The sequence below is a fragment of the Saccoglossus kowalevskii genome, chromosome 15 (genome assembly GCF_978046115.1).
Source record: "Saccoglossus kowalevskii chromosome 15, keSacKowa6.1, whole genome shotgun sequence".
NCBI lineage: Eukaryota > Metazoa > Hemichordata > Enteropneusta > Harrimaniidae > Saccoglossus > Saccoglossus kowalevskii.
Window position 1 is genome coordinate 31,836,598 of NC_140655.1, and position 14,266 is coordinate 31,850,863.

The window sequence follows — 14,266 nt, forward strand, 5'->3', positions numbered from 1 at the left end:
ACTGAAATCGACAACAGTCAGAGAAGGGTAGCATTACTGGGCGTTTTGTGTGGCATATAGTTATAAACAGCCATGTGTCGTTCACAGGGACTCGGCGACTTATACGTGGCACAGGGTCTTGTAAAGTTTGTATGTATTACCGGGGCGACGTAACATCTGCGAGTACCGAAGGTACGAGAGGGGAAGACACAACAAACTGAGTCAGCCCACTGTGAACAGTACTTCGTACGTCACCATCTTGGATTAATGATTGACAAGTAAAGATAGCACCCTCTTGTCGCTGATTGGTTAATAGTGTGGGCGCTGTCTTGAGATGACCTTTTACCCACATAACCAAATGTCGTGGCTGATTTTTTAAAGTAGTTAGTGGATTAGTGTTTGTAGCCACACGTAACACAGAGTGTCAATTTCCCTTTCTCATACTTCGATACTCGCTGTAAAGGGTTGCAGATGTTACGTCCCCCCGGTAATACTGACCAAGAAATGAATATGAGGTCATTACGAGGATAATGCAAAGTACGCACGAAGACAACACAGCAAAAGTATCGACCGACGAGTAGCGATGTGACCGCGCACTGTCCGAGTACTGTCTGATAACTGTCTGATTAAAATGAAAAATACAAACAAAATACAAATAAGAATAACGTCCAGTAACAACACAATTTATTTTATAATATCGATATACTTGTAATCTCAAACAGTACGTATGATCGCTTGTACGATCTGCTAAAACATCTAAATTTCTTGATAACAAAATAAATCTTGTAAAGCCTTGGAATAATCAAACAAATTCAAAATTCAAAATGACTTAACAAAAACAGTTTTAATTTCCTGTGCCATCAAACAGTAATAGTGCACATGGATACAAAAAGGCCAAAAAAATCACTTGCAAAGACCAAATTAGTAACTAGTTAAAGTATTCAGTACACAACACGAAGTAAATATTACTGTCAATTAATACGAGGCGCGGAATGTAAATACATATCCCCAAACACAACAAGGAATCTACAAATGCCTAAAACTCATGAAACCAATGCGAAATGACACACCACTAAAAAGGTGAAGTTTGTTTTGTGGACTCTGGTTACATCAAAGTATTCAAACCTGGCACTAGAGGGCGGCAGCTACATATTTTGACCAGGTCCAATATCCCAAATTGCCCTTTACTTTAAATTTGATATAGGATATGTATATTATTATTAACAAATTATTATTATTATTTATATTATAATTAATTTCATATAAGGAACACAGAGATATGATCTGTTGAACCTAAATTATAGAATACTGATATGTCTTATTGGGAGTACAACTGTATTTTAAAATAATACAATTCATTTTCTTTTAAATAATGTCAAAAAACCCAGTGGCTTTCAAATCTCTTTGTAGATTTTCATGCTGTTCCTTGGTGAGCTCCATTAACGGTAACCTAGGTGGTCCAACATTTAGGCCACTTAAGACCATGATACATTTATTGGCAGCAGAACCACCTATGAACAAATAGAAAAATTAAATTTTGAGTTAAGGTAGCGGGACTATTATTTGCATACTTGTTTTCATCTTCTAATTGTGACTAAATGTCTACAAAAAGACTCAGGAAAGTATATATTTTTGGAATCGCCAGACTTCAAGCTTTTGAAAAGTGGTTTTTCATGCCTGTATTTCCATTCTACGATGCGTTACTCAATCAAAGGTAAAAAATTACTTTTTCTGTAAAAAAAATAATTTCGCATTTATGCTGGTGATAAGAAGTTTGTTTTTTACTTTTCCTAGTTGTTCAATAGTCTGGTAAATTGAATGTGTCTTGTCAGCTTTATTCAAGCAATGCGTTTTAAAAAGTAGTGTGCTGAATTTTAATTTCCGTTTTAGTCGCATTGTCCCCAACTCAAACCACAACACGTTGGTAAATAATCCACGAAATAGTTTGTCTTGACACATTCAAGCTCCTCTCATTGTCACCTTAAAGCTGTGAAAATTTGGTGTTAATCCGACAACAATAAGTATACGTTATTTTTTGTTTAAAGGCCTTGTATTTTGAAAAAAATAAACTCCTAGAAAACGTCCATGAAGTCACAGCAAAGATTTCCAAGCTTGTTTATCGGCACAATCGATTTGTTTTCCCTTCAAAGTCTGTTTTAACATATGTAGGGGCATCTAAATGGGTTATGCTATTGGAAACAAAACAAATAAAGGAATGGGATAGCTATAATTCGATAAAATCGGCAGATGAAAACACCAAAATCAATGTTTTTTTCAGTGGCTGCGTGACCTTGTGTCTGATACATTCATATGCAAATGCTAATTTGTGACAGGGGCGGCGACAAACCACTCAAGTGTTTGGAAACACTCATTGTCTGTGAGAAAGCTACTGATAACACATCCTAACATTGCTTTGTCTTGAGTTTATCTTTGAAACTTATAGGCACACAGATTAAACCTGTATTGTTGATTTTGGAAAACACTACTGAGGCTGACTTGCTTCCCTTCAGAAAAACTTCATTTTAACCAACTTACATGACATTTTATGTTATGTTGACTTTATCATATGAAAGTTTATAGTGCATTTCATCAATTAATAAATAAATGTGAAAATCGTAATTTTCAACACAAATAATAGTCTCACTACCTTAAATCAGTTAATAAGCCTAATTTATATATTTAAAACTATTGTAAACAGAACCATCAGTAAGAACATAAATGAAGGAATAATTTCTTAGGTGGTCAAGTTGAAATACAAAAAGAAAACCCCACGTGTCCCTCGTATGTCATAATTGCTATCACGAGAATAGTTTGGGGGTATTGTCAAGAATGGGAATAATAATTTTTTTAATGATGAACAATAATACACTTTTCAAACTTATAGAAATCTGAGGTCTAATTAATCAATTTGTGTCATTAAATTAACCAAAATATAATGGGCTGTAAATAACAAACCACATCGGCACCTATAATGATTCTTTATTATTATTAATGAAACATCAGTCAAGAAATAAGTTAAGAGTTGATTCTTGAGAAATATGCTTAAAGCGGTGGAGTCGTCACCTACGCATGCGCCAGGTGGCCATAGCGTGTCATTGTTTACAAACAAGCGCATTTGCGTCCTTAGCGTGTGTTGTTATCATCGCTTGGGACTCAATTCCCGCGCGTGTGCAGATGACGACCCTCCCGCTTTAACCCAGGTCATTAAAGGTGTAGGTGATAAATTGAAAATTGCTTGAATGTCAAGAGATTTAGTTATTACCATATTTATTTAGAACACTGACGAAGGCTTGCACTTTAAACTGAAAGGTATATCAGACATTCATGTTAGGATATATAAACAGGATATATAAGTGTGACACCAACATATGTCAAATTCTACTAAGTAGATGTGTTGTGACACCAACATATGTCAAATTCTACTACATAGATGTGTTGTGACACCAACATATGTCAAATTCTACTACATAGATGTGTTGTGACACAACATATGTCAAATTCTACTAAGTAGATGTGTTGTGACACCAACATATGTCAAATCCTACTACATAGATGTGTTGTGACGCCAACTTATGTCAAATTCTACTACATAGATGTGTTGTGACACCAACATATGTCAAATTCTACTAAGTAGATGTGTTGTGACACCAACATATGTCAAGTTCTACTACATAGATGTGTTGTGACACCAACATATGTCAAATTCTACTACATAGATGTGTTGTGACACCAACATATGTCAAATTCTACTACATAGATGTGTTGTGACACCAACATATGTCAAATCATACTACATAGATGTGTTGTGACACCAACATATGTCAAATTCTAATACATAGATGTGTTGTGACACCAACATATGTCAAATTCTACTAAGTAGATGTGTTGTGACACCAACATATGTCAAATTTTACTACATAGATGTGTTGTGACACCAACATATGTCAAATTCTACTAAATAGATGTGTTGTGACACCAACATATGTCAAATTCTACTACATAGATATGTTGTGACACCAACATATGTCAAATTCTGCTACATAGATGTGTTGTGACACCAACATATGTCAAATTCTACTAAGTAGATGTGTTGTGACACCAACATATGTCAAATTTTACTACATAGATGTGTTGTGACACCAACATATGTCAAATTTTACTACATAGATGTGTTGTGACACCAACATATGTCAAATTCTACTGCATATATGTGCTGTGACACCAACATATGTCAAATTCTACTACATAGATGTGTTGTGACATCATACACTTGTCAAATTCTACTACATAGATGTGTTGTGACATCATACACTTGTCAAATTCAGCCACATGTCACTTTCAACTACCCACAGATGTGACGCCAAATTCATATAATAAAATACTGAAGCCACCAAACTTGAAACATAGCGATAAACACTACTAATTTCACAGCGAGTTCTATGCCAGAAATAGAGTGATACAGAACATACATGCGCCAAAACGATTACGCCAACATTATTTATATTATTTGCACTGTATTATTTTTGTAATCCTTACCATTTCTGACCTGGCAGTTTCAAGATCCCGTTTATTGAAGGCATCAATGACACGATTGCACATTTTTCCAGAATAGTTGTATGTACTGTCAACAAGAAATAAGAATAATGTATTATACTTCTGCATAACCTCTTCAGGATCTTATAGAACTGCAAGTTCAAATTATTATTATTTATTATTCCAGGAATTGAATTATATTATCAACAAATTTTAGGTTTGGGAGGCTCAATATTCCCTCAATAAACAGTATTAATTGGCTGAATAATTATTCAGTAGCTGTCTTCAAAAATGGCGCAACTGTATGAGAGAAGATTACTTGAAGTTGTGGAACACTAGTTAGGGGTTCTGGATATTCTGATGACCAAACTACGGGGTACTTAGACACAAACCTAATACTATTGGAAATAGAACATTTATTGAATATTAAAATATTATAAATATTCTTTTAGAAATACTAAAGATATTCTAAAGAATCCAATAGTACAAATCTTATAAACATCTTATTAGAATTTAACAAAAGTGCAGATTCAAATATTTAGTATCTCTAAGCCATCATGGAGTATTATTAATCAATAAAATAAAACACAAATTAAAACCTGTAGAATGCTTGTAACACTTAAACAAAATGTATGTAAATACATAAGATTTTACCCTCCAACAAATCCTTTTCCTCCAAATGATAGTGCCGCTAAGATGGACTGAAAAAAAACACAATGAAGTAAGAAGCCGGGCACGTAGAGAAGAGTGATGATACAATAATCCTGGTAACTAGTGCATCAAAACAGTGATGATACAAGTATCCTGGTAACTAGTGCATCAAAACAGTGATGATACAAGTATCCTGGTAACTAGTGCATCAAAACAGTGATGATACAAGTATCCTGGTAACTAGTGCATCAAAACAGTGATGATACAAGTATCCTGGTAACTAGTGCATCAAAACAGTGATGATACAAGTATCCTGGTAACTAGTGCATCAAAACAGTGATGATACAAGTATCCTGGTAACTAGTGCATCAAAACAGTGATGATACAAGTATCCTGGTAACTAGTGCATCAAAACAGTGATGATACAAGTATCCTGGTAACTAGTGCATCAAAACAGTGATGATACAAGTATCCTGGTAACTAGTGCATCAAAACAGTGATGATACAAGTATCCTGGTAACTAGTGCATCAAAACAGTGATGATACAAGTATCCTGGTAACTAGTGCATCAAAAAAATTATGGTGCATGGACTTGGTATTTATTACATCAAAACAGTGATAATGAAAGAATGTAGCCCTCACTGATGTCAGTCTACCATACTTTTTTTTACCGAATCTAACAGCAGAGAGTTAATGTGTATGTGTATTTGGGTAGTGCAGGATTATACATGTAAAACGTGATTGAATAAGGCTCTACTGGAGACACTCTTCTAATGGAGCAAATATGGGAGGCATAAATGAGATCAGGTTACCTTCATTACTATAACAAACACCAGCTTACATGATATTCTATTCTATCTATCTTAAGAGGCCCCCATTGTCATATGAGGTGTTCAAGTGATTTACCATGTGTAGTTCTCATATGTCATCAGTGAATAACATAGCCATGGTATGTATGTCTAAAATCACACATATTCTATTCATTTATTCTATTCTGATGTAGTAAGTGGGTAATGAGTTCTGTCTAAAACAAGAGGACGCCCTTACGTCATCATTACCATACAGCATATCATATTTCCCATTGCTATGGGTGATACATCGTCCAAAGTCATGTAAATCTGCAGCAGTATATTTCATACCACGGAATGTTGGTATACTGTCACCAATTGCATCAAGTAGTTCTTCCATGCATACTGCAAAAACAATACAATAAAAAACAAGGATTCATTGGTGCTCAGTTTAGGTAAGACTGTATATTTTATTATTACTTGAAGTTCACAACAGACAGTATATAAGTAATATAAACCCATAACAACTTACAATTCACACCAGACAATGATGGTATATGGTAATAATACAGCGGTAATGTAGGAGCTGCTTCTGACAATTCTCTCAAGTACTCAACCAGTGCTTCTGATGACAAAAATATTCTTTGTCAACATATGTTTCCTGTTTAATACTGAAGACCTTGGACCTGGGATGAATCTTTATGAATCCATCCACTTCAGAACACTATGGACCTGATGTGAACCTTTATGAATGCATGAACTTTAGAATACTATGGACATATCAAGAATTTGTGTAAATCCATGTACTTGAAAAGTATTAATGAATACATTTGAAAAATCATATAGAATGCTGAAAGAATCACCAACATTCATACATCACTAAAACGTGCGCGGTTCACATAGATTTCTCACAATTCATGCAAATTCAGGCAATTAAATTATTCCAATAATAATTCCAAAGCTGCACATAAAGCTTCTTGGGTCAAAGACGCTTCCCAAGAAGGATTTTGGTCTCAGAATATAACTTTATGCTGCATAAATATAAATAGTCTCCAACCCGATAACACTTACGAACATTTTTGGGCTTCAAAAACACTGTTGGAAGGGAGCTGATGGCATTAGCACCAATTTGCTCTGCATGATGAGCCTGTAAAATAGTTCATATGTTGAGGTTATTACAATGTAAACAAAAATAACATTCCAAACCGTGGCCTTAATTATTACCGCATGATAGATTATTATACATGACCAATGCATCTCAAGAATAAAACATCTGCTCACCAATTCCTTGGCCTCGCGTAAATTATTTCCTCCAACATGAATAATAACATTGTCTAACCTGCAAGGAAACAAGACAATATACCACGATTATATATTGCTAAGTTTCTTTAGTTTAGTTATTTCTATATTTTATTCATTTATGTCACACACTGAGGTAATTGTTAACTACATATTAATTAATTACAGTGCCTTGACATTTGGAAATGATATGCAGTTACTGATACTCCTATACTAAATAAAAAATATGCATGAAGGCAAAAACCAAAATGCCAACAAGTCAGCAATTTTTAGGTAAATAATAAAATAATATGCTATATAATTTAGCAAATAGTGTGACCGTAATACAACATAGAATACCAATATGTATTCTCTAAGAATAAAACTGATCAGTAAGTAACGTGACCCGGAATACAACACAGCAATAAAAACATCTATATTTTAGGAATAAAACTGATCAGTAAGTAACGTGACCCGGAATACAACACAGCAATAAAAACATCTATATTTTAGGAATAAAACTGATCAGTAAGTAACGTGACCCGGAATACAACACAGCAATAAAAACATCTATATTTTAGGAATAAAACTGATCAGTAAGCAACGTGACCCGGAATACAACACAGCAATAAAAACATCTATATTTTAGGAATAAACTGATCAGTAAGTAACGTGTTCCGGAATACAACACAGCAATAAAAACATCTATATTTTAGGAATAAACTGATCAGTAAGTAACGTGACCCGGAATACAACACAGCAATAAAAACATCTATATTTTAGGAATAAACTGATCAGTAAGTAACGTGACCCGGAATACAACACAGCAATAAAAACATCTATATTTTAGGAATAAACTGATCAGTAAGTAACGTGACCCAGAATACAACATAAAAATACCAATATGTATCCTCTATTACGTGTAATTTAATTGAAGGGATGGGCAATTAAGTCTTTCGGGGAGCAATACAATTGTACAATTTTTTTATATGAATCACATGAAGCCATTAACCTCAATGTTACTTACTTATTTCTACTCGCCTCAACCCATTTTTCTGCCAGTTTCTTCCTTTCCTCTACCGTCAAAGAAACCCACTCACCAGTTGCTCCATTAACTGTTAAAAAGTTCAATACCCGAAATACAGTTTTTCAAATTGTTTTTACATCACAATGAAAGTAAAAACCTTAAACAAATATTTGACATACTCACCAAACACAGAGTAAACCCCGTCATCTACTAAGTGATCAACATACAGGTCTATAATTGAAAGATTTAATGACCTAAAAAAACAATTTCAAAAATCTATAAAGATAATGGTCAATATTCAATTACGATGAGCAATAAACAATATTATTTAAGAAATTTACCTCGAGGTTTTAGATTAGTTTATATTGATAATTCATTACGCACGTTCTTTGTGCAAAATAATTTGTTTGTTGACTTAAAATTATTCACGTTTTGCCAACAGAAAACAGTGGTATTTTAGACCGGCTTGTATGAATTAAAACTCATTTTCATTCAAAAACAATTGTGCATTTACAGGTGTGACACACTGATGAAATATAATATACCTCATAGCCCTAATAATAAGTAAATATCAGTCAATAAATGGCATTATTAAATTCTCCTGCTGTCAACGAAGTCTAATCAGCTTCTGTGCCTACATAGTTTCTACTGATGTGGAAAGTCATCATCATGTTGATTTTTTATGTCCTAATTTATGCGTTTATGATTTTCTCTGCGTTTTCTCAGTGGATCACCTAACATGTGTGCACAAGTCGAACATCTGTATACTTTTCGGCTCAACGAGATATCATATATTATATAAACATTTGTAACTGAACATCGAACAACATGTCTATATGTTCAAGTCTGCATGTTTTCACAACACTGCGTACGTGACTGAAACTTGAATGCTGCAGAGCATTTCACCATTTGTTGATGTTGCATACTTCTATTTGTTTCACCATTGACACGTGTTTTGTTGCATTTTATTCTGATCTGAGTAGCCCCCAGTGCGCTGTTTTTGTTCGAGTGCAAAAACCATCAGCAAGCATTATTGATCCCAGCTTTGCCTTGGTCACTGTTCTCTTATTGCTCTTTTATTCAAAATATACACATCGCCTATGAATACTAATATTAACTTGTTTTAAAAACTGTACATTATATATTCTATAATGATAAGACAATCAACATATATAATGCATTCTCACAATACTGACCAGGTAATTAATTACATGATATGAAAACAGAAACCAATGCTGTATTAAATACTCGCCCATCTTCCTTGAATGGTGCAAACGTGGCTGCAATCAATCCTGTTTTGTGAAGATCCACCTGGAGACGCAATCAAATATTATGTTTATATTTTATTTACTATACATGTTACAGTGCAAAATAATCTGATATTAAACAATATGTTCATAATATCGATGGTCTTGATAAAAACTGTTTTGGGAACATTAACAAAAAGAAAGAAATAAAACTGTGCCATCGCACCTTTTCCCCAAGAGACGAGAAGCAACAACACACAAACATTGTTGGTTCAAATCAATTATATGCTCATTGATCATATAGTTGCGTTTATATGGCGGCGCGTGACACAAGAATTATGTGACCCTTCTGTGACCACCGAATTTTACCGAAACAAAAAAAAAACAATTTTCACATGTTATGCTGGCTGGTCATGGCCGTTTATTAAATTATTGAGCTGTCACGTTTCCTGTGCAGTGTGAAGAGAAAAGATCGATTCTATGCAAACGACTGAACGAATTATTTGATATAAACACTTAAATGAATAATAAACAAAAAGCACTACATGGAAATAGTAGTTAAAGCTGCTTTTATTCGCGACCTTCGCAATGTAATCGGCGTACACTGGTCGACTGTAATGTTGAGTACTAGGCGGCGTGCGCCGGTTTACACCTAGGCTAGATCGCGTTGACACCTATTTGCTACCATTATTTTTATATATGAATCAACCCTAAAGTAAAAGCTTAAACAGCATCATGCTAATCTTAACCAACCATGTACACATCATTTCAACCATGGTAAATATTTTATTTTACTGTGATAAAACGCATATGAACGTACGTTATTATATTATTAAGCAAACGAATCCAGCCTTTGAGCAAACTGACAAATGACTCCACCCCTCGCATACACCAGTTTTCCCGGCCTTTGTATTACCCCTCGCATATGCTGTTTTTGTTACTCGCAAGTGATACATTTTACCACTCGCATATGCTGTTTTTACCACTCGCATATGACATATTTTGCTACTTGCGACTCGCAACTTAGTACTCGCATATGACACTTTTTCTAGGTCGTACATACCTAATTTTAAAATCGGTTCAAGAAAAATGAGCATGCGCAGTGAATACTGACCTGTAACTTGACTATCATTAGGCCAGGAAGGAAAGCAAGGAAAATATCATTCTAGTTGATCATTCAGCAAATAAAACAATTTTAAATGCATTGTAATGCTACAGGTACATTGTCATAATATTGTGTCAGGATGTTACCATTTCACCTTGGCATGCTCCTAACAAAACATTGATGTTATGTGTATAAACATAAACCTATCATTGACCTGATAGTCTCACAATGAAATCGTCGATTTCATCATGATGGAAAACACTGCTGACTGTACGGGGGATTTAGTAGTATTTACTGTCATTTTGCGTCACAGTCACAATCACAGAATACATCATAACATTAAAGGGTGGTGGCGAAATTCGTGTAATTAACAATGTACTTATGTTATCTACGTCGCTATGAGTCTTATATCGAAAGGGACGCAGCGCCACGACCACCGCCCTTCAAATGCGTAACTTAAGACAACATGTGTTTATTGTAGAGAACTCCCTGGTTTAATATTTCAACTTTGTATGGTGTTTTATAGGATTTGCGTGTCCATTGCAGGCTATGCAAGTCATTATTTTTTCCTCGGTTGTATGTTTCATGTTTCCCCGAGAAGTGATTAACTACCAAAGGTTCGTTATATATACATACATACACTGCATAATGTGTTTATTTCATATTCTGTAATCTTTCGGTCAATGTAATGCCAATAGTCGCCAGCATTAATTTACCAAAGTTTGATATTGTAGCAGCCAGCGAAATCATAATAATAAAATGTTGTGTTTTTTTTCAAATTAAAAATACTATATTCTCCATTTTAATAATTTACTTTTACTCTTTACGTCATTTCTTTAGAAATTAATTCCAAGATAGTTTTCAAATAATGTTGTGATGAAATTATTTCAAAAATTGAAAAAGCTATTTATGACTGCCTCTGTTTCTGAAATTTCCGAATTTGTTTATTTTATTTAATCCATAGTTATTTATAGGAATTGAGCATGAAGACATGTTATCAAAATGTTTCAATATCTACATGATGTGGGCCACGTATGTACAAATGATGCAAGAAAGGTTACACAACCTTTATAACCGTTATACTATATAAGCATGGCATAAATTCGTTATAAAAAATGAGTGATACCACAAAACAGGGACGTGATTCTAACATACTGTGGTTTCAAAGCTGGTATATAATATGTTAAACGAAACCAATTTCTAGGCAAAAATCAACTTGACTAATACATTGCTCAAAATGACTGAGGCAAATAAAATAGCCAACTTACTGGTGTCGATCTAGAGTGTATTTTCTCCATTGGTCTGGTAGGATGCGACATGGATACCTGTTTGTGACACACTAAATAGCCCCCGTAGTTTTATTATATGTACCAGTAAAAATGAAAATGGTGGATCAAGTTATAATAAGTCTTTTGACCTGATATATTACCATGTTTTATGCAGTGAATAGATATACCAACAATACAGTTTGTAGTGCTTTCAGATAATGATTCCGTTTACAATCGACTGGGAGGTATATGCAAATTAACTAATTATTATGCATTTAAGCATAAGACCATCTTTATGTTGTATACTATAAACTATTGTTGTTGAGTCATCTATATTTTTCAATGTAATATAATATAAATTCCAGTAGGACCAGTGTCAATGTAATATACCTGCGCAGTGGGTAACAAGCGAATGTAGTACTAACAGGATCAAAATACAGATATGAAGAATGGTGAACAGGGAAATGCGAACACATAGACGTAAACTAGAAAAGAAATAAACCATTTCCCGTTCACTGCGAGAATCACGCGTTATGCGTGAAATCGAACGTAAAAACAGGACAAACAAAGGTCATAGCGTCGTAAGATATATTGAAGATAATATTTGGTAATCGTAGTCCTAAATAACTATTAAAAATAGCTAGACGTTTCGAGCAATGGCTCTTTATCGATAGCATAGAAGCAAGTGTGAAGAAATCAAAATCAAAATCATAGCAAATAATGAAAACATGTTAACATGTTAACATGTTAATGAAAACATGTGTTTTTATGTTGTCTTAACATAAGTACATTATTTTAAATCAAAATCATAGCGTCGTAGTCGCGTCAAACATCGCGTGGGATTCGACAAACGCGAAAGTATTTCGGGGACATTTCCATGCTTAATAATGTGCTATCCACATTTGATGATAGTCAATTTCGATTAAGTGAGGGTATTCGGAAGCAATATTCCTCTGTCGAAGATCGGCCGGTCAATGTAAGCTGCGAAATAAAGAAATTCTAGTTCAAAATCAAATCGTTCTATTTTTGCGGCAGACGTTCGACGCGCCCTTTCATGCATCTCGCGAGATCTCGCAATTGTACGGAAAATCACCTATTACAAAGATACTATCTGAGAGAAAAAACACTATACTCTGTATAGACAATGACAGATGTGGGAAATTATATGATATTGCAAATATCTGTCCACATAATCTTCTGGTATATATTATTGTATATGTAATAATTCTGTTGATATGACGATTTACCAATTTATTGGAACCAGGGGAGCTCGTGCATTCATTATATCCCCATATATAAGCGCTGACATACCCATCCATTAATTAAGTACAATGGATATAAAACAACAATGATGTACAAGAGACAAAGTACATGTACATGCATACATAGGCTAATGTTTACCATAATACAGAGATTAATGTGCTACACCAGATGAACTGATCAGTCTCAGAACTTTTACAACAAATGTACAAAAGATTGATGTATGAACTTAAAGAGTGACATCAGATGTTCGCAATAGAGTGAGCATATCCTGCCATACAGGTAGTGCCGCCGTACATCAATCTGAGTGGTCAGTTCATGAAGGCATCTACTATATAAGACAAGTGTTGAAACTATCAGAGATCATCTGTTTAGGTGTGATTTCTCAGATTGTTTCACTAGTTCTTGAAATCTGCGATGGAAACGCGTGAATATTGAGGTAAGACGCTCTTTGGAGACAGGAGTATATGACGTTTCACAAGGTCACCATACCTTATGCAATGTTATATATTATATAAAACAAGCCATGTATGGCACAGTTAATTATCAAATTTAAGATATATAGTTTGTTTATAGTAATATATTTGGAACAAAAACATGTCAACGATATATCCAGATTAAGCTGATGGTTGATTATGATTTTGAACATTAAAATGACTGACATTCAGTCATCTTGTATCTGATCGTCAAACGAGTACTTGGCCATATTGAGAAATATTGCAATTGTATCAAAATGGCCACCGATCGCCCATTTTGAATCGGATAGTCAAACCAATTTATGACATGATGTATAATGAATATATAAAATTTGAACATAATCAGTCATTGCATTGCCGACATTCGGCCAATTTGAATCAGATTGTGAAACAAATTGATGTGCATATGTATAATATTATGTATGATGTAAGTATGAAGTTTGAATGTAATCAGTTCAGGCATGCCCAAGATACAGGTCCGCACACACGGATGCACGCACAGATGTCAACCCATAAGTCTCCGTTTTCGGACTGCCTTCGAATGGGGACTAATAAGCGGATAAATGTATACACAATAAACAAGAGTAAAGACGATGTTACTACACAGATGAAGTCATATCACTTGTCATACAGTAGAAAGGATATAAAAAATGA

The 14,266-nt window shown here is 34.3% G+C and overlaps 1 protein-coding gene across 4 annotated transcripts; it reads right to left on the reverse strand.

The window, feature by feature from the left end:
- Positions 1–641: 641 nt before the first annotated feature.
- Positions 642–12,108, reverse strand: LOC146734326 (N-acetylneuraminate lyase-like). Of its 4 annotated transcripts, none has more exons than XM_085490713.1 (12): positions 11,877–12,108; positions 9,509–9,567; positions 8,440–8,510; positions 8,257–8,344; positions 7,233–7,290; positions 7,023–7,098; positions 6,484–6,576; positions 6,211–6,356; positions 5,167–5,213; positions 4,516–4,600; positions 3,242–3,281; positions 642–1,490 (listed from the first exon to the last, which is right to left on the reverse strand). In XM_085490713.1, exons 1-12 carry the CDS (start codon positions 11,925–11,927, stop codon positions 1,345–1,347), a joined length of 960 nt encoding a protein of 319 aa, XP_085346839.1. In that variant the 5' UTR covers positions 11,928–12,108; the 3' UTR covers positions 642–1,344. The 4 variants fall into 4 exon arrangements, with proteins under 4 accessions (XP_085346839.1, XP_085346841.1, XP_085346842.1 ...); XM_085490715.1 differs by having other exon boundaries at positions 9,468–9,567; positions 11,877–11,939; XM_085490716.1 differs by lacking the exon at positions 3,242–3,281.
- Between the last annotated feature and the right edge of the window lie 2,158 nt (positions 12,109–14,266).

What these genes read in the sequence shown, in the direction of transcription:
- LOC146734326 (XM_085490713.1), bottom strand. Translation starts at nt 11,927, where the DNA reads ATGTCGCATCCTACCAGACCAATGGAGAAAATACACTCTAGATCGACA. An exon ending in GGAAAAGGATTTGTTGGAGG is followed by an intron (nt 4,601 to 5,166) that starts GTAAAATCTTAT and finishes TCTTGTTGACAG; the next exon opens with TACATACAACTATTCTGGAA. An exon ending in CAGTGTTCTAAATAAATATG is followed by an intron (nt 1,491 to 3,241) that starts GTAATAACTAAA and finishes ATTTGTTCATAG; the next exon opens with GTGGTTCTGCTGCCAATAAA.